At 34.4% G+C, this 18,647-nt stretch overlaps 1 protein-coding gene across 4 annotated transcripts in view; it reads left to right on the forward strand.

Annotated features, from left to right (window-relative positions):
• The window catches only part of Ercc6l2 (excision repair cross-complementation group 6-like 2), a 137,332-nt gene that overhangs the window by 18,223 nt on the left and 100,462 nt on the right, over window positions 1–18,647 (forward strand). For 2 of the 4 annotated variants that reach the window (XM_013514252.1, XM_005384686.2), the window contains exons 3-4: window positions 9,080–9,199; window positions 15,878–16,071. In XM_013514252.1, coding sequence (XP_013369706.1) covers window positions 9,080–9,199; window positions 15,878–16,071 — 314 coding nt within the window. Of the gene's footprint in view, window positions 1–9,066; window positions 9,200–15,875; window positions 16,072–18,647 lie in introns of those variants that run through there. The other 2 variants (XM_013514250.1, XM_013514251.1) reach the window with 2 other exon arrangements.

The raw sequence follows: 18,647 nt of genomic DNA on the forward strand, positions 1-18,647 counted from the left end.
GGGGTCTTTGTTCTCGCGTCCTGGCCTCCGGGATTGGATGGGGCCTACCTGGTTCTGTGCGCGCTTTTCAGCTGGGAATCGTGGTGGTATGCATCTGGCCCACACTCGGTCCCAGGAGCCCTGCCGCTCCCAGAGAACTCGCTGCCTCGTGGGGCATTGTTTTGATGGAAGATGAAACTACCAATTTCTCAGCATGTTTTCTATGTACACTATTTCTTAAATGTTCCAATAATCCCTTATAATATTCAGAATTCACAGGTATTTTTGGATATAAACTCAGCTTACACAATTCCATCATCATTTAAAAACACAGTATCACTTTAGTTTTGGATCTGGATTGAAATATTTGTTTCATACAAGGAGAACACAGTGATTTCCATATTAGGATCATAGCTAGAGATCCAGATTTCTTCTTCCATAATGACATTTCTTGAAAAGTTAGAATCTAAAGTTGTGCAGTTGTACAACTCCAATGAAATGTGTTATTTGTGATCCATGATTTATGGCATACTTTAAAACACTTTCTCTCAAACATAGCTCACAACTGAGTGACTGCACTAAAGTTCAGATTTGTCTTATGCTGTTAGTAAGGTTGGCCTTACTTGCATTAAAGATCCCGTTGGATGTCACTTGGCAGCAGCATTCACTGTGTTTTTTGATCACCCTGCATGTATTCATATTACATTGTCAGAGATATCATTAGTTAAGGTTTACATTTTAAAAGATACAGTTAACCTGAAGCCTAAGAGAAATGGTAGGGTTGCTGATAAAGATTCCTTAGATTATTCTCAATATCATTTTTTGGATGATATGATCTTTAGTAGATTCTAAGCTATGCTAAAATTTGAAAGTTCTTTGGATCACTTCATGGTGTTCACTCATGAATAAAGTAATATAGAAGACAATGGTATTGGTTTTTTTTGACTCATGGAAAAAATGAAATTAATTAATCTCTATAATCCCAAGCCCTTTAAAGTAGCAACAAAATGTCCTAGGATTTTAAACATAAAATTATGTTTCTTATGGCTTGTAGTGCAGATTTTAAGAATAGAGCTTTGTAAAGAAAATTGTACTAGGCCTTTTTCAGAAACAGCATTTTTTTTTAAGCAAGCAAAAATCATGATATTTCTATACTTTTTGAAGTGTGATTCTAAAGATCTCTGTATATACATTTTTTTCTCCCAGGGAGATGAAAAATAAGGAATGTGGGTACTTCTTTCTGTTTTGTCCTATAAAAATAGACAATTTTTGCCATGCGTTCTATTGGGGTCTGAGAGAAGGTTTGGTGCACTGTTTCCAAGCCTCACAGTTATTCTGCATGTCTTGAGCTGACTGTATGTGAGGAAAGATAGCTTGTAAAAATGTTTCCTTGACAGCGTTTAAAAGGAATGTCTATAAAAACAGAAAGCTTTCCCAGAGTGGTACTCTATTTCTGAAATGCAGTTTTTGGCCTTTTACTATTCTAGAGGCAACTGGCTTGAATACTTACTTATGTTCTTTCATCTGTAAACAATTTTGGAACTATTTCACAATAAATTGCATTGTTTTTATTCTTTGCAGATTAGTTTTATAAGTCTTCATTATAAATTTGTCATTCATCTTGTGTGAATTAAGATTTTGATATACTTCTGCTGTAGCAGTAGACTGTGATGGAGATAGATGGACTCACTGAAAATATCTGTTCACTTTGCCTTAAAGTTTGGAACCAATGACCTAGACCGTTTTCTTGATCTCCTTGCATGTTATAGGGCTTGTGACAGGGTTTGACTGGCAGAAATAAGGGTAGAAGCGATGAGTGCCATTTACAACTCTGCAAATCCATGAAAATTAAAAACCTTGGTGTATTTGGTGGAGTAAAGCCAGTTCATAATTAGAGCTAATGAATTTAGTCACTTTTTATGAAATGCTTCTCAATTTCAAATTTCATAGAATTTTATATTTGGAATTCATTTCATAGAATTTCATGTTTTTGTGAAATATATCTCAAAGATCTGAGATTCTTAAGTAAATAAAAGGTATAGGTCACATATCGGAATCTGACACATTAAGTTACAATTAAGATTGTATATTATTTTAGATACATGAACAGATTGAATCATTAATTAATACAATTATGAATAGTTTTTCATGAGTAAGAGCAAAGCAGGGGTGGGATCTTATTTAAATGGTTATTTGGTATCTAACAGGTATCTTTTTTGCCTTTTCAGTAACTATGACTAGTTACCTAAAATTAAAAATTATATATATATGTATATATATACATATATATGTATTAATGTGTGAGTCTTTTTAAGGAAAAATTATAAACAGCAAAATTTATACTGTTTATAGTTCAGTGATTTTTGACAGATATGGGTAGCTAAGTAACCAATAATGCTCATCAAGGTATAGAGTGTATTCCTTACCCTAGAAAGTTTCCATGTATCCCTTTCCAACGAATACACTAGTTACCTAAACTTTTAATTATAAATTTGTTGTAATTCAATATTAAATTATATTTTGAGAAGTAGTCTAAAGTGTTCTGAATATTTATATCATGAAAAAATTCAGTGTATCCTAAACTCAGATTACGTATTTCTTAACACAGCACATAAATTCCTTTAAGCTTCACTGACTAAAACACTTGTAAAATGTAAATCTAGGCATGTATCAAAGATCTTTTACTTAGGTGATGTTAAAAATATTTAAATTGTCCAATGCTTAAATTCAGTCATTTGCTCTTTTTTCTTTTCTGGTACCGGGGATTGAACTCTGGGCTTTTAGACTAGGATATATCCCCAACCTTCTTCCCCTGTTTTGAGACAGGTGCTTGATAAATTAACCACACTGGGCTTGAATTTGTAGTCCTCCTGTCTCAGCTTCCCAGAGTTCTGGGATAATAGACATACTACATCCTCTAATCTGTATTCTACACCAGATTAATGCTCGCCTTAATCTTTACCTGGATTCTTTAATGACTTTATTTTCTGTTCATTTGCTTATTTTTTCTTAACTATGCTCCTTACAGTGCATCTCCTAATCATCCTTCTGTTCCTTTCTCCCAACTCAGCTAGATTCTGTATTACTGGAAAGTCAAAATAGCCTGTCATCTAGAGTATTCCAGCATCCAGGACAGCGCCAGTCACGTGGTAGGGAATAAACTTTTTTAAAAAAAAAAAATATTAGTGACTTTCAAGTTGAATTTGGTAATGATGTGGTTCTGTGGGTGTAACTTATATTTAATCTCAGCATTTGGGGAGGTTGAGGCAGAAGGAGTTAATACTAGCCTGGGCAACTTAGTGACTTAGCAAGACCTTGTCTGAAAAATAAAAATAAAGGGCTGGGATGTAACTTAGTCCAAGGATTCAGTTCCCTGTACAGTACAGACACAGACACACACACACACACACACACACACACACACACACACACGAGTAACCATTTCTCTCTTATCCTCTGGCAACCCTGATTTTCCTTTTCCTACGGACTTGGCTGTTCTGAATATTTCATATAAAAGGAATCATATAATGTGTGAGTTTTAATGTCTGGCTTCTATCACTGTTATATTTTTGAGGCTTCTCCAAGTTATAGCATGTATCAGTATTTAATTCCTTTATCTTTTATGTAAATGAATAATATTACATTGTATGTAATAACAGGATTTATTGTTTGGGCTGTTTTGACCTTTGTGCTAGAATAATACTTCTATAAACATTAGTGTCCAAGTTTCTGTGAGGACATATTTTCATTTTTCATATATATATCTAGGTAAAATTAGTGGATGATATAGCAATACTTGTTTTTTTTTTTTTTTTTTTTTTTTAGGAGCTTCCATACCATTTCCCATAGTAGCAATACCAGTTTATGTTTCCACCAGCAGTGTACAGCACAGGGTTTCTCTGTATCATTGCAAACACTTATTTTCTATTTTTTTCATTGTCATCCTAGTCATCCTAGTACTTGTGAAGTGGTACCTTTTTATGGATTTAAGTTGCATTTATTTTGTAATTGCCAGTGGTATTCAACATATTTTCATGTGCATTTTGTGTATCTATCTTACCTATTTTGGAGAAAGTGTATTTAAGTCTTTTATCATTTTTTTTAATTGGTTGGTTTGTCTTTTTCATTATCAGGTCATAACACTGCTTTATATCCAGTTATAACACTTCTTTGGATACTGAACCCTTATCAGATACATGATTTATAAATACTGTCTACCATTCTATAGTTTGTCCTCACTTTCTTAATACTGTAATTGAGTATAGAAGAGTTTCTAATTTTTATGAGATACAATCTTGTTTCTTACTTTGTTGAACAGCCTCTAATGTTAATTGATATGTATGTATTAATAAATTAAATTGGGTCATTCTTTAATATGTTATTCTACCTCTTGGTCTTTCACTTAAATGGAGATCCTGGCGAGCTTTCTGTATCTGCATGTAGAGATTGCCTTATTTAATTTAAATTACTACATATGATAGAATAGATATTCTGTAATTTATTTTACCATTCCTATAGGGAAAGGGCTTTGAGTTTTGTCTGTTTAATTACAAATAGGGAATATATGTAGGATAATGAGACCTCTGAGTCAAATGCATTTGTATCTTGAAGTTTGATGGAGACTGTTAACCTGCCCTCCAGAGACACTGAACAATAGGTAGAAGGTTTCATCTTTTCCATTTCTCAATATCCTTTTTCAGGACAATGTTTAATTTTGAGGTAATCAGTCATTCCTTTCATGGTCAGCATTTTTAGGGTTCTGTACGCTTTTCACTTTCACCTTTACATTCACCACTTCCCTAGCACTGATGTGTGTGCATATGTGAGTTTATGTGCACAGTATGACATAGACATGAAGACTCACTTTTCCTCTAGATATCTATTTGTCTTAAAAGTTTTTATTGAAAAAATTGTTAGTACCATTTTGCCATGCTACCTCTGTTATAAATAAAGTGTTCAGATGTGAGTGGATCTATTTATGGTCTTTTCATCCTGTACCATTGTTCAACTTGACCTTATATTCACTTTTATGGTAATTTCTTTGTATTCCTTTTATGATAATTTGTTTGTCCCTTTGAATTTCCAAACTTTTGATCAGTTTGTCAGCTTCCTTGAATACATTTATTGGGATTACATTTACTGTATTAAATTTATAAATCAGGTTGGGGATAGTTGAAATTTTAAAAATCTATGAATATGTTATATTGCTCCATGGAGTTAGGTCTTTTCTTCTCTAAGAAGTGTTTTATCCTTTTGTATGTGGGCCTCATTTTGTAAACTTCACTCATAATTATAATTTCAGTGCCAGTGGATGGTTTTCATTTAATTCCCCAATTTTTTGCTCATGGCGTATATAAATAAAATTTCTATGTTTATGTATTGACCAGATACCTTCTTACTTTACTGAATTCTTTATATAATTCTAGTAGTCATTTTATAGATGCTTTAGGATTTTCAGTATAAATGGTTATACCTGTTGGACATGGCGGTTTACATCTGTAATCCCAGAATTCTGGGATGCTGAAGCAGGAGGGTCCTAAATTCAAGCCCAGCATGAGCAATTTAAATATTGAGTGAGACTCTGTCTGAAAAAATAAAAAGAGCAAGGGGTGTAGTTCAGTGCATAAGCCCTGGGTTCAATCTGTTATATTGGGGGGAAAAAAGCCATCTACAAATGCATATAGACAATTTTAGTTTTCTTTAGTCTTTATACATTTTATTTCTTTTATTCTACTAGATAGATAGAGCCCTAGTAAATTTTAATAAAAGTAATAAAGATGACACCCTTATCTTAGGGGAAAGTACTCAATATTTTAACCTTAAGTACAATATTAACTGTAGGTTTTTCATAGTTTCTTTTATCAGATTTAGCATGTTTCTTTCTAGTGCTAGTTTCTGAGATTTTTAAAATAGCGAACATGTATTAAATGTTGTTCAGTAGTTTTCCTGTGTCTGTTGAAATAAACATTGGGTTTTCTTCTTTATTCTGTCAATATATTACTAATTAGATAAATCATTATGACTTGTATTGATGGGTTTTTAATGTTAAAGCAGGCTTTTACTCCTGGAATAGACACAGTTTTGGTATGAGGTATCATTTTTACCTATGTCTGCAATTAGTTGGCGAGAATTTTGAGAATGTTTACACCAATGTTTATTGTGTACTGATCTGAATTTTTCTTATGATTGTCTGGTTTGAGTAGCAGGGTTATACTGTCTTTACAAAATAAATTGGGACATATTCTCTCCCTTTTTGTTCCCCTCAAAGAGTTTATTTAAGGTTTGTATTCTTTTATCCTTAAATATTCGGTAGTATTTAGTAGTGAAACCATGTGTTCCTAGAGCTTTCTTTTGGGGAACGTTTCTGAGAAGTTCAATTAACAGATATGAGGCTATTCAGATTTTCTGTTTCTTATGGTGTCAGTTTCAGTCAGTGTTTCCATTTTGTCCAAGTTCTCAAATTGTTGACATAAAGTTTTTCATGTTTCTTTATTTTTCTTTTAATTTTTCTAAGATGTGAATAATAATTCCCTACATTCTTAATGTAGATATTGTGTGTTCTATTTTATTTTTGATTAGCATGACTTGGAATTTACTGATTTTGTTGACTTTTTTTCAAACAACTTTTAGCTTTATTAATTTTTTTCATTTGTTCGACAGACATTTCATTGATTTTTGCAATTATCTCCATTATTTTTCTTTTGCTTATATTGAGAGCATTTTGCCTTTCATTTTCTAGCTTAACAGGGAAGCTTTGTCACTAATTTCATACTTACATTTCTGTGCTCTAAAATTTCTCTCCAAACACTGCTTTTTCTGTGTCCCACAAATTCTGATTTGCTGTGTTTTTAATTTTCATATAACTCAAAATATTTTCTGATATTTCCTTGATCCTTAGATTTACAAGAATATAGTTCATTTGTCATTGTTTTTCTGGGTATCTTGTCATTATGGTTTCTAATTCTCTAGTAGTTAGAGGATATATTCTGTAAGATTTTAGAATTTTGAAAAATTCATTAAGAGCTGCTTTGTTGCCCATCTAATTGAACATGCTATGTACATCTGAAAAGAATATGTATTCTGCAGTTATTGAGTATATCATAGTATTCTATAAGTATCAATTAGCTGCTCAAGATGATTGATAATGTTCAGATTTTCTGTGTCTTTACTATGAATTGTGAAGAGCGGGAAGTTAAAATATACTACAGTGGTGAATGTAGCTGTTTCTCCTTTTCTTCTTCCCTTCATGTATGTTGAGACTATGTTATTAGAGTCCTAAACCTTTATGATTGCTATGTCTTCTTGAAGAATTAACCAATATCCCTGTATTTCTCACCACATTCTTTGAAATCTGCTCTAATATTAAAATAGCCATTCCAGTATCTTATGCCTTCTTTCAAATGGTGTCTTTTTTCCCCACCCTTCATTTCAAGCTATCAGCATCTTTATATTTAAAGTGTGTCTTTTGTAGATAGCTCTTTTGTCTGTTTTTACAAGCTCTGATAGAATATTCAGTCCATTTACATTGAATGCAATTTCTGTTATGTTTGAATTTCACATAACATTTGGTTGTTTTCTCTTCTTCCTGTTTTCTGTTCTGTTTTTCTTCCCTGCCTTCTTTCACGTTGATAGGATATATTTTAGAATTTTAACTCTTCTGTTGACTTTTTAGCTATAATTTATTTTTTCTTTTTAGTAGTTAATCTAGTCTTAAGATTTTACATGTACATTCTCAATTTTTCACAGTGTACTTAAAGTTAATGTACCATTTCACGTAAGTATAAGTTTATTATGAGTTGTCCCATAAAGAAACTAAAAACTACAAATGCTAAGGGTAATACCTAAGATAGCTAGTTAATACTTAATACCTTAAGTTTGAAAATTAAATCACATTTGTATTTGTAGAATGAACCCATCTTAGTTTTGGTTTATATTTCTTTTTACATTTATTTGTTTGCTGATATTTTGTTTTGCTTATATATGAGTAAGAGAAATTACAATGTTATCATTTTTTCTTATCAAGGTTATATTAAATTCATAAGAGAGCTTAGAATATTTTGCCCTTTTTTCTTAACCCTGAGTTTTGAGATTGGTGTAATATTTTCCGAAGCATTAGGTACACTTTGTTGGTAAAACCATCTAGCCCTTAATTTTCTTTGTGTAAAGATTATAATTATGTGGTCACTTTTCTTTTAAGGTTATATGAGTATATAAATTCTATTTCCTTTTATACCGGTTTTGATAAGTTCTGTTTCTCCATCTCATCAAAAATTTCTTTTCTCCCGAATTTGTTGGGATAAAATCATTACATCTTATACATGTAAAATATCCTTACCAATATTGTTTTTACTATTTTTACAGACGTTATTCAGGGAGGCTAACTACTTTCCCCAAGTTCGTATAGCTGCCAAGCGATCAGAGCTAAAATTTGAACCAACATCTAAATGATTCAATATTTCTTGCTATTTGTTGTATGTGGTTATATGTTCTTTTTTCTATCTTTCTCACTTGATTTTTGGAAAACAGCTGTTACTCAAAATGGTGGGCACATTGATGAATTATATTAGACTATTAAAATAACATTCCACTATACTTATTAGATAAACAGAAATTCACAAATTCATGAGTCAAATGTTACTCCCTTTAAGGAAAGAATATATGTAGTTTATTTTCATAGAGAATATGTAGAGATAGTTTTCATGGATAAAAACAAATAAGAAGGTAATGGTCCAACTGATGGAATTAAGAAAGAATTCATTGATTAGATAGCCGGTAATGTTGTTTTTTTTTAATGTATTCACAGATAAGGTACTATTGTACATTTATTTGGTAATACAAATAGTTAAAATTAGCACTAATGTTTTGTGATATATTTTTATTCCTCAAATTTTGAGGAATAGGTGTACCAGGAATTGAACTCAGGACCTTGTGCTTGCCAGACAGGCACTTTGCCACTGAGCTATATCCCTGGCCCTGTATTTTTATTCCTAAAAAAATCTGTTTTTACATACTTTGTCACTAATTGGGTAGTCATACAAGAGTGAAATTTTATACATCATGATACATTGTACACAATGATTGAAAAAGTTTTTCCCCCCAGGTTATTTCATTTCTGGCTGCAGTTTTGCATAAAAAGGGAACTCATGAGGATATTGAAAATAACATGCCAGAGTTTTTACTAAGACGTATGAAGAAAGAACCCACTTCTACAACAAAAAAGGTAAAGTATCTACAGATATTCAATTTAGGAAGATGGTATTTGTCAGCCCACTCAAGGGACCCAAGAGAGATTTCTGTGGGTGAGGTTCCAAGGTTAGAGAACATATATATGCAAGACATCAGCAACAACAGCAGTCAGCATGGAGTAGAGCAGAGAGCCAGAGCTTAAGAGCCCTTTGCATCTTTACTGCATAATTCTTATACAGGTTATTATCTCATGTTTACATCCTTACACAGTGCAGTAACCAGCACATGTGTGTTTACCTGTGCTAAGTCATCGTTACATAACCGTATCCCACTGTGTGCCTGTACTAGATAAGCGAGGTCACATCCTCAGATGTCCTTAGGCATCCCTGAACCTTGAAGCAGTCTGAGTGATCCTCACAGTATTGCAAAGGTATATAGAAGCATTTAAATATCACATAATACAGTATAAATTTTTAAATGTAAGAGCTTAATGATGTTAGAATATTTATGTTATAGTCCTAATTTTTAAAGGATTACCAGTTTCATCCACTAGTTAAATTGTCTCAAGAATGGTAAAATATAATTTGAGCTTAAACTTGTTTTGTAGTTTTATTCTGTTGCTAGACTGTATTTATGTGATTTACTCTGATCTATTTGTTAAACCTCTATGAATGTAAATGTAGTTAATTTAAGAATACTTTAGGTTTTTTTTCTGTCAAAGAAAAAAAGATAAAAATAACAATGAAACAGCTTCAAAACAGGTTAGTAGGACAGTTACTATAATTAATACATTGGGTATTGTTGCCTTCATAGTAGTTATTGAGAGTACAAGATACAGGCATGATATCATGTCCAAACAATATTAGCACAAACCTTTCTTCAGTGAACTAAGAGAAACTAGCTGTATAACTATCATAACTATCTTATGTATACATATATTATTTTCTTTTTCCCTTTCTTCCTTTCCCTCTTCTCCCATCACAGTTTGTCTTTTCTTTTAAACAGTTCCTTCCTAGTTCACAATATTTATTGTGCATTTTGAACTTTAGGTTGTTTTTTATTGATGTGAGAATGAAAAGGAGACAGGCACGGATACTAAAAGGTGTTTTCATTGACACTTAAAGTTACTTAGCAAACTAAGTTGTTAAAATTACGAAACAAATTCTACATATTCAAGGAAGTTGAAATTAGAAAGACTTAGTCTGTGTTTGTCTTTGTTCTACCCATCATATGACTGAGTCCTATTTATATGCATACTTAAGCTTTATGAATGTATACTTACAAGTACAGAGTCCACTAAAAATGTATACACACTTCAGGAAAAAAAAAACTTGGATAAATATTTAATGCTAAGTTTATTGAGCTATGCTCTAAGTGGTAGCCACTGGATTCTAGTCATTTATTAGTATGGCAAACTGCTGCTTAGGTAACCTTGGTCATTGAGATTGCAGCACATGCATTTTCAATTTCTTCTGTAAGGGCTGGCAGTATAATATGTTTTATGCAATACAGGACATCCTCTAGGTTCGCCCATATGAGGGTAACACCATCTGCTGAAAAAACATACTGTTTTTCTTTTCCTGAGTTGTGTATACATTTTATTGATGGACTATATATACGTGATTCTTATAAAAAGAGATTTTTAATAAAACAATGACATACACAAACCATACGTTATACTTAGGTATCTTTTGTATTATCTTCAGCATCCAGGAGACTGGATAGGAATAAAGTGCTTTTATGAAAATCATTATTTTATTATGGTGTTGAACTCCTTACCACAAGTTTTAAAATAGAGCCTCTTTTCCACAAATCTTACACATAAGATAGCTAACAAATTCAGGTTTACTCTTGTCTATTATAAGGACCATTTTAGTGCAAGATTTTGAGATCTACTGAAATAAGGTATTAAAATTGTTATTGCCTCTAATCTCCTCCCCATTTTGCAGTCTAGGGGAGTTGAGCCCAGGGCCTTCGAATTGAGCTACACCCGCAGACCTTTTTTACTTTTTATTTTGAGACTGGCTTCTTAAATTGTCCAGGCTGGGCTAGAACTTGCAGTCCTGTGGTCTCAGCCTCTCACAGTATTGGGATTTTGGACATAAACCACCACACCTGCCTTGTTTCACAAGTTTTGTGTGTTTGTATATTACACTTGCTGTACAGACAGTTTATTTGCTTAAATTCAAAAGTTTATTTTACAGTTTGACCAAAATCTTTTTATCTTCTATTACTCCATATTATAAAGGAGACTTCATTACCAATCCTTTCTCTCCTTAGAAAGGAAATTTTTATTGTTTTTGTAGTGTTCAGGACCTCGTCTTTAAAATTTAAAAACTGTTCTCATCTCTAACTCTCCAAATAGCTTCCACTTTAGAAATACTTCAGTCAACATTTTATGTAGGTGAAGTTAGTTACTAATGTTAGAATTAGCTTCTTTGACAAAGGACTGCTATAACTGTTCCTTCTTAAAATCACTTGGCTTTACTTTTCTTGATTCAGTCCTTCCAAATGTCTCAGTTGCTTTGTTTTGTTGTTTTTGCTTTAGGTTCCTTCTTGGAAAATTGACCCCTTTGGGGTTTGGGTGGGGGTTTCTCATTCATACAGGATCAATTTCTTTTTCTATTCACCGTGTATGCTGGGTCCCATCTGCTCCTGCATGTTCCGATCTGTTGGTGGTGCCCTACCAGACATTCTAGCACTATTATTATAAATTTATTTTTATATTTTTTTCATTGGCACTTGAACTGGAATTCAAACTTTTTAATAAGATCACTATTGACATGCTATAGTGTTTCCCTGAACTAAATCCAAACAAAAAGTATAACTTTGATGAAATTCTCCAAAGATCAGTTTGTATTGGTCCATTTAAAGCAATGTGCTTTTAAAAAGACGGTTTATAAAATAGCTAAAGAAATAAATTCCTTTATACTTACGCTAATGCTGGGATTATAACAGAATCCTAAAAAATTAATGTTGGAACTCCTTGAAAAAAGTTCCTTTTAATGAATTGAATGTTACAAATTAAGGAGTGGTAGGTTCAAAATATGTGTTTATATGATATGATACATGTTATATACATTTAAAAATTTTTCAAGTGTGAATAAATCATCAAAGAATGTGTGAAATAGGTGTGCCAAGAATAAATTCCTAAAGAAAAAGATACAAACTCTTCTTTTCAGATACTGACTCATGGAATGATTTCTTTATATTTAGACTAAGTTTCTCTTGTAATTCCGTCTTTAGGAAAATGAATTATACTAAGTTCATTTGAAAATCTTGCTATTTTACATAATAAAACTTTAGAGATCTTAAGAAGAATTCATAATATAGAGGAAGTAGATTTTTCTAGGAATCACAACACCAGCATAAAAAGTAATTTCAGTAGTGGTTGAACAAAAATGTTTTCAGTTGCTTAATATGCGTTATTTCTTTAGTTCCCGTTATACAGCAAGAGGGTGTGTTGCAAATGATGCTGGTATGAATGTGGTGGATTAACCAATGGTCAGTTAAAGTGAGAATGCCCAGCTAAATTGAGTCAGCTTGGTGCTGAGTGTGGAAGATTCACCTGAAGATTGTTGCCAGCATGGCATAAAAGGAAAACGGGAGGGGGAAGATTGTATGCTGCTGATTTCCCAGGAAAAACTTTGTTGTGACTGGTTTTCCTCATATGAACTGGGCTATTTTCATAGTCAGAGGAGCTTGGGTCGTCGCAAGGGAGCTTGGGGATGGCTGCTGTTCTCTTCAGGAGAGCTCTGGTCTTTGCTGCCTGGCTCCAGTGTAGATCCCTCAGCCTTCTGACAGATCCTTCCCCCTGCCAGCCTAGACTTTCTAGCTTCCAGCACTGGCCTTTGGGTCTTCCTGGTGCAGATACTAGATAGGGAGTTGCATGAGACATTGCTATGGGATCTAGGCCTCTGGCTGGATTCTTCTGGTCTCTAGCATGCAGCCAGCTCCCTTGCATTCTTTGGCATTTGACTTTTTCAGTGAATATTATAAGATACTCCTATAAATGTTTGTGTCCTGTATCAAATCTATTCCTTTGCAAACCACTAATTTCAACAATGAACTTTATATATATATATATATATAATCATGGCAACTTTTACGTTTATAACTCTAGGATAGGTTCTTGGTACTACAGTTGTATAGTAGGTACTACTGGAATTTTGGAAACCTACTGAGAGTGCCCAGATAGAATTTGAACCCACCAATTTCAAGTTTAATGTATAAAAATTCAAACAGAGACGCTATACTTGTCCTGCACTTGGAGCCCTGGTTTTATGTTTAAAAGTAGGAGAAAGATAGAACCATAGGGTAAACTCCCAAAAGCAAAGTATTTAAGTGAACCAAGCAAGACAAGAAAGTACTCAGATACATTTGATAATAGGATAGGGAAAAGGAGCTCTCGCATTCAGTAGATTAATCTTTATTTTCTTCTTTTCAAAACACAATCATAGATTTGACTTTGTACTGGTGAAAAGTGGCTAGATAAAATGTTTTTCAGAAGGGAGTGCAGGATTTAGCAGTATGTTGTTATTTTTGTTTAACAGAAATGTTTAATTAGTTCATCTCTGTCACTTACGGCAAGTATAAAACTTCAGAAAAGAAACTTACTATTAACCCTGTTATACATAACAGGTGAGCAGTATTGGTAATAATGAGAAATAGAAACATTAAAATGGCAGCAGTTTTCAGGATTACTATAGAAAAATCAGTGAAACCCCACAGAATTCATGTAAAAAATAGATATATTAGTAATTTTAACAAGGACTGTTTTGCTTGCTTTTTGAATTGTTTGCTTTTTTAAAACCCTGAGGAATAGTGTATTTGCTTATAGATGAGTGTAGTCCACTAAAAAGGGAAAGCTAGTCATAAAGGGAAGATTAGGATAGTTTCTGTAGCCTTGATTCTAGGTTTGTAAGATCTTAGTATCATCCACGTGGTGCTGGTTTTAAGTGCTTGCAAAATGCAAGAGTTGTGGAGTTAGGAAGTGTGGGAGACCAGATAATAGGAATTGAGGCCTAATTGACTTCTGTGAGCATGAAGAAGAAAGGCAATATGCAGACATGATGGCACACTGTAAGTTCTAGGGAAAAGTTGACTGAGTACAAGCTGTTTACCTGGAAATACACTTTAGATGATAGGAAGTAGATGAATCTTATGCTACCCTGCTTGCTTGTTCCTCATATAAGTGAATAAAAGCAAGGTTAGCCAGAAACTCAGGACTCTTTGTCCACTAGAAGCAAGAAATCCCTGGCTACTGCAGTCTAAAATAACTCTATATCATTTTGTCTTTCACCCTCATTGTGTCCTACCCACCCCCCAGGGACAAAGTAGTAGACTAGGTCCCTACAAGTGGTGCCTGAACAGGTACTTGACTGGAGAAGGTTGGGTACCTACAGGTGACACCAAAACAGGGACTCAACAGGGGAAGATTGGTTCCCTATAAGAAAGGCTCCCATCTAAATTTCAGAAGATCTGGGAGACCAGAGAGTCTCCCTGAGAGGGTATTGTGTGGAGCTAAAGGTGTAATTGAGACCCCCAAAATTTGGAGAAGCCAGAAACATGGATTGTTTGAGGGAAACTGCAGTGAGCAGTTTTCTCTTGGGCTGGCTGCAGCAGAGCTGGCCCAAGAGAAGCCTTGGGAACTATACCACTCTCAGTGTCATAGGAGCAGAGCCACCCAAGCCCTTTGGAGTTCACAACTTGCACAGATTGCCAGGGATGCTGGACATGGAACTGTAGGACTTAATGTTTGCTCTTCTGAATTTTGGCTTTGCTTTGGTCTCATTCCTTTGTATCTCCTTATTGTACCTTCTGGAATGGTAATATTTGTGTTGTTCCATTGAATGTTAAAAGTGTTTACTTTGCATTTGTACAGGGTCCTGTAGCTAAGAGTTTGCCTTTAGTCTCAGAGGAGACTTGGGATTTAGCTTTTTCAGCAATACTGAAACTATTAGGACTTTGGCAACTCTTAGAGATGAGATGGACTAAGTGCCTTGTGTGTAAAGCAATGTACATGTGTCTTTGGGGAACCAGGCTGGAATGTTATGGTTTGTGTCTAGATGTCCCCCTAAAGCCTCATGCAGTCATAGGTGGGGCTTTTTCAGTGGTGGCTGAATGTAGAGTATGTAATTCTGGGGTTAAGGGTGTGTGATTACTAAATCAGTCCACTGATTGGTTTGGCACCATATTCCAGGTAGCCTGGATACAATATAAGGGACAGAAAGAGCCTCGTCTTACACCTCTTGCTTGCTTTGTTATCTTCTGCCCACCTTGAACTGTTTCTCCTTTGTCATGCCTGTTTGCCATGCCACCCTGCCTTGGAGCCAGCTCATTATGGACTGAAACCTCTATAAACTGTGAGGTATACACTAAAAGCTCTAGAAACTTCCTCCTTTAACTTTGGGTGTTGGGTATTTTGTCTTCGCAGTGAGAAACATAACTAATCTTTCAGTTGCTTTTGGGAGTGAGAATAAAAAAAGCTGATCCTATGGACACGATTAGGTATCTGTCCTCATAAAAAGCTAATTAAGCAACAAAGTAGCTTTTAAAAGTCTTCTGTGACCAAATAGAGCCAATTACTAATTTGTATTTATTCTTATTAACTACACTGTCAACGTCTAAAAATAAGACTTAATTTTCTATTTCACTTCGTAGTTCTTTTTTATTTTTAAGAAACATCAAAAATGTTTTCTTCTTCTTCTAGATGTTTTTAATAGTTGCTCCTCTTTCTGTCCTCTACAACTGGAAAGATGAATTGGACACCTGGGGATATTTCAGAGTCACTGTTTTACATGGTAACAAAAAGGACAATGAATTGATTCGTGTAAGGCAGAGGAAATGTGAAATTGCTCTAACAACATATGAAACACTGCGCTTATGTCTGGATGAACTCAACAGGTAATAAGAATAATGAGAATGATCGCATTAATATCAATAAGTATCCCCTATATTGTGATTTTTAAGAAAACTCTGAATTTCCTTTAACTTGAATTAATTTCATTTCAGATTTATTGAAATATGTGGTCTTTAATAATTTATTCTCTGACAAGGAAAAGCCTGCATCAGATTTTCTATATTTTCTTATTGTGTTAAACTCAGTATAGGATAACTCTGTGAACAATGCCTGTGAAAGAATGATAAAACTTTTCCTAAATCTGATGTACAACCTTTTATGCATATGATGTCTCTGGACTAGTACAGCGATTTTATGAATAATTTGAATTATGAGTATCTGTTGTGAATATAGAGTGGCAGAGTACACTACTATCACTGTAGCCTAGAATGTAGGAGGAATGCAGCTAGAAGACAACTTAGTAAGTTAAGTAGGGAACATATAAATAGGATTGAAAGCCACCTGGAGGATTTTGATCTCTGTCTTTAAGGCAGTAGAGTGTCCCTGAAGTGTTTTTAGCAAACTACAAAGATGATGAAAATGATTAAATTTGCATTTGGTAGGTACCTGTCTGCTACATGTACAGATAGTGGAAAGCTAGTTTGATAGAGAAAGACTAAGAGATTTGTTATGGGCTAAATTGTATCCCTTCACCCCCAAATCCATATGTACAGGTCCCAACCCTAGTACCTCAGAATATAATCGTATTTCAAGATAGTTCTGTAAAGCGCTAAGTAAAAACGAGGCTGTTTGTGTGGGGCTATTATCCCACAGGCCTGCAATGCTTATATGAAGAGAAACAGACACTGAGAACATGCATGCACAGAGGAAGGGCCCTGTGAGGCCCAACCTGCTGGCACCTTGACCTGGGATTTCTAGCTTACAAGATTATAAGAAAATAAGATTCTGTTGTTAAGCTATCCAGTTTGTAGTGTTTTATTTTGGCAGTCTTAGTAAATGAGTTTAGGCTTTTATAATAGCCTGGTGAAGAGTATAGAGAGCCCTTCCCGGTCCTCACTGTGGCCCAGGAAGTTTATAGTTGTAATCCCATGGAAAAGTTATTGAAATTCTAGTGAGTTAATTCCGACCTACCACTTCCAGTGCAACCCATGGCAAGAATAAAGACACTAAGGCATATTTGTAGTTAGGGAGAGCCAAGGCGTCCTAAGTCCAGCTACAGTGATAGCTAACTGATTCAGGGCCAAATCCAGGTTTTATTTGTGAAGAAGGGAGTGGTTTGAGGATGAGTGACGAATGTTGGGAAATATATGAGTGCTGTGAGCTAGACTAGGTAGGAAGCCTGAAATCACCTCTGCAATATGCAGAAAGAGTAATCTTTGTGACAGAATTGAGTTAATATCTAATGTTTTGGAGTCCATGCTTCAACTCTGATATGTAATCTTTTATGCCTTGGGAAGTCATAGCCTCTTATGTTGAGGCTCCATCCCAGCCACTGTGTATCCTGCCCTGACAGCGCATCCCGCCCTGCCTCACACATATTTTTGGGGAGCTTCAGGGTTGGGAAACACTGCCCTGTCGCCTTGCTTCAAAGACTACACATCAGCACCTCTGGACAGACTTGCGTTGCTAAAACCAGTTGAAGGGATAAGGAAAAGCCCTAACCAGCTCTGTAAATATCAATACATGAAAATAGGGCCAGGTTTAGCCAAGACGGAGATAATTGCTCTTCTTTTAAGAAGAGTCGTCCAGATGGTCCTCCAAAAAGGGGACATGGTTGTCCAGTCTAAACTATTCATAGTTGTGCTAGTCACAGCTTGAGCCTTGGTAAAGTCATTAACTTTCATCTGCTGCAAGTTTAGATTCATCCCTAAAAGGGTACAATTAATACCTAGGGTGTTACTGGAGAAAAATTACCTGGTAAGTCGTTAAAATGTTAAAGTGTCATAGTTATAATCATTTTGAGTTATTGTCATTGAAAGAATTAGTGACAGAAAACCAGGTTATTTTTAAAGGTCGTACTTTAAGTTCATCATAAAGATGCTTTAGCATAAGATAAAAATGAAAAACAATTATGAGCAGTTGTCTCACAGATTTTATAAGCTGAAAATACATTTAAGAGTAAAAAGGTCACTAAGTAGCTATGTGGCTTTGGATAAAGCAGCTTATATAGAAAATGATAGGATGAATTCAATCAGTTTTTGCCAGAACTCACTGTTCAAACCCTTTAGAGGGTTTTATTAATCAATTTTAATAAACTTTAATTTGTATGTAGTAATATTGATTTTAAGTATAGTTGGCCTCCTATGATCCTACGTTGCATATCCAGGTATTCAATTTAACACAGATCAAATGCATCTGTACTGAACATTATGGCCTTTTTTTTTTTCTTTTGCATTATTCCCTACACCACTATAACAACTATTTACATTGCATTTTTTCTTAGAGATTCTTTTTTTTTTTTTTTTTTTTTTTTTTTTTTTTTTTTTTCACATCTGAAGGCACACAGGCACTGTGCCACTAAGCTGTATTCTCAGTCATTTCTCCGGTACCGGCAACCGAACTCACGACCTTGCGCTTGCCAGGCAGGCGCTTTTGCCGCTGAGCTAAATCCCCAGCCCCT

The sequence above is a fragment of the Chinchilla lanigera genome, unplaced genomic scaffold, assembly GCF_000276665.1.
Source record: "Chinchilla lanigera isolate Chin_1 unplaced genomic scaffold, ChiLan1.0 scaffold00021, whole genome shotgun sequence".
NCBI classification, from domain to species: Eukaryota; Metazoa; Chordata; class Mammalia; order Rodentia; family Chinchillidae; genus Chinchilla; species Chinchilla lanigera.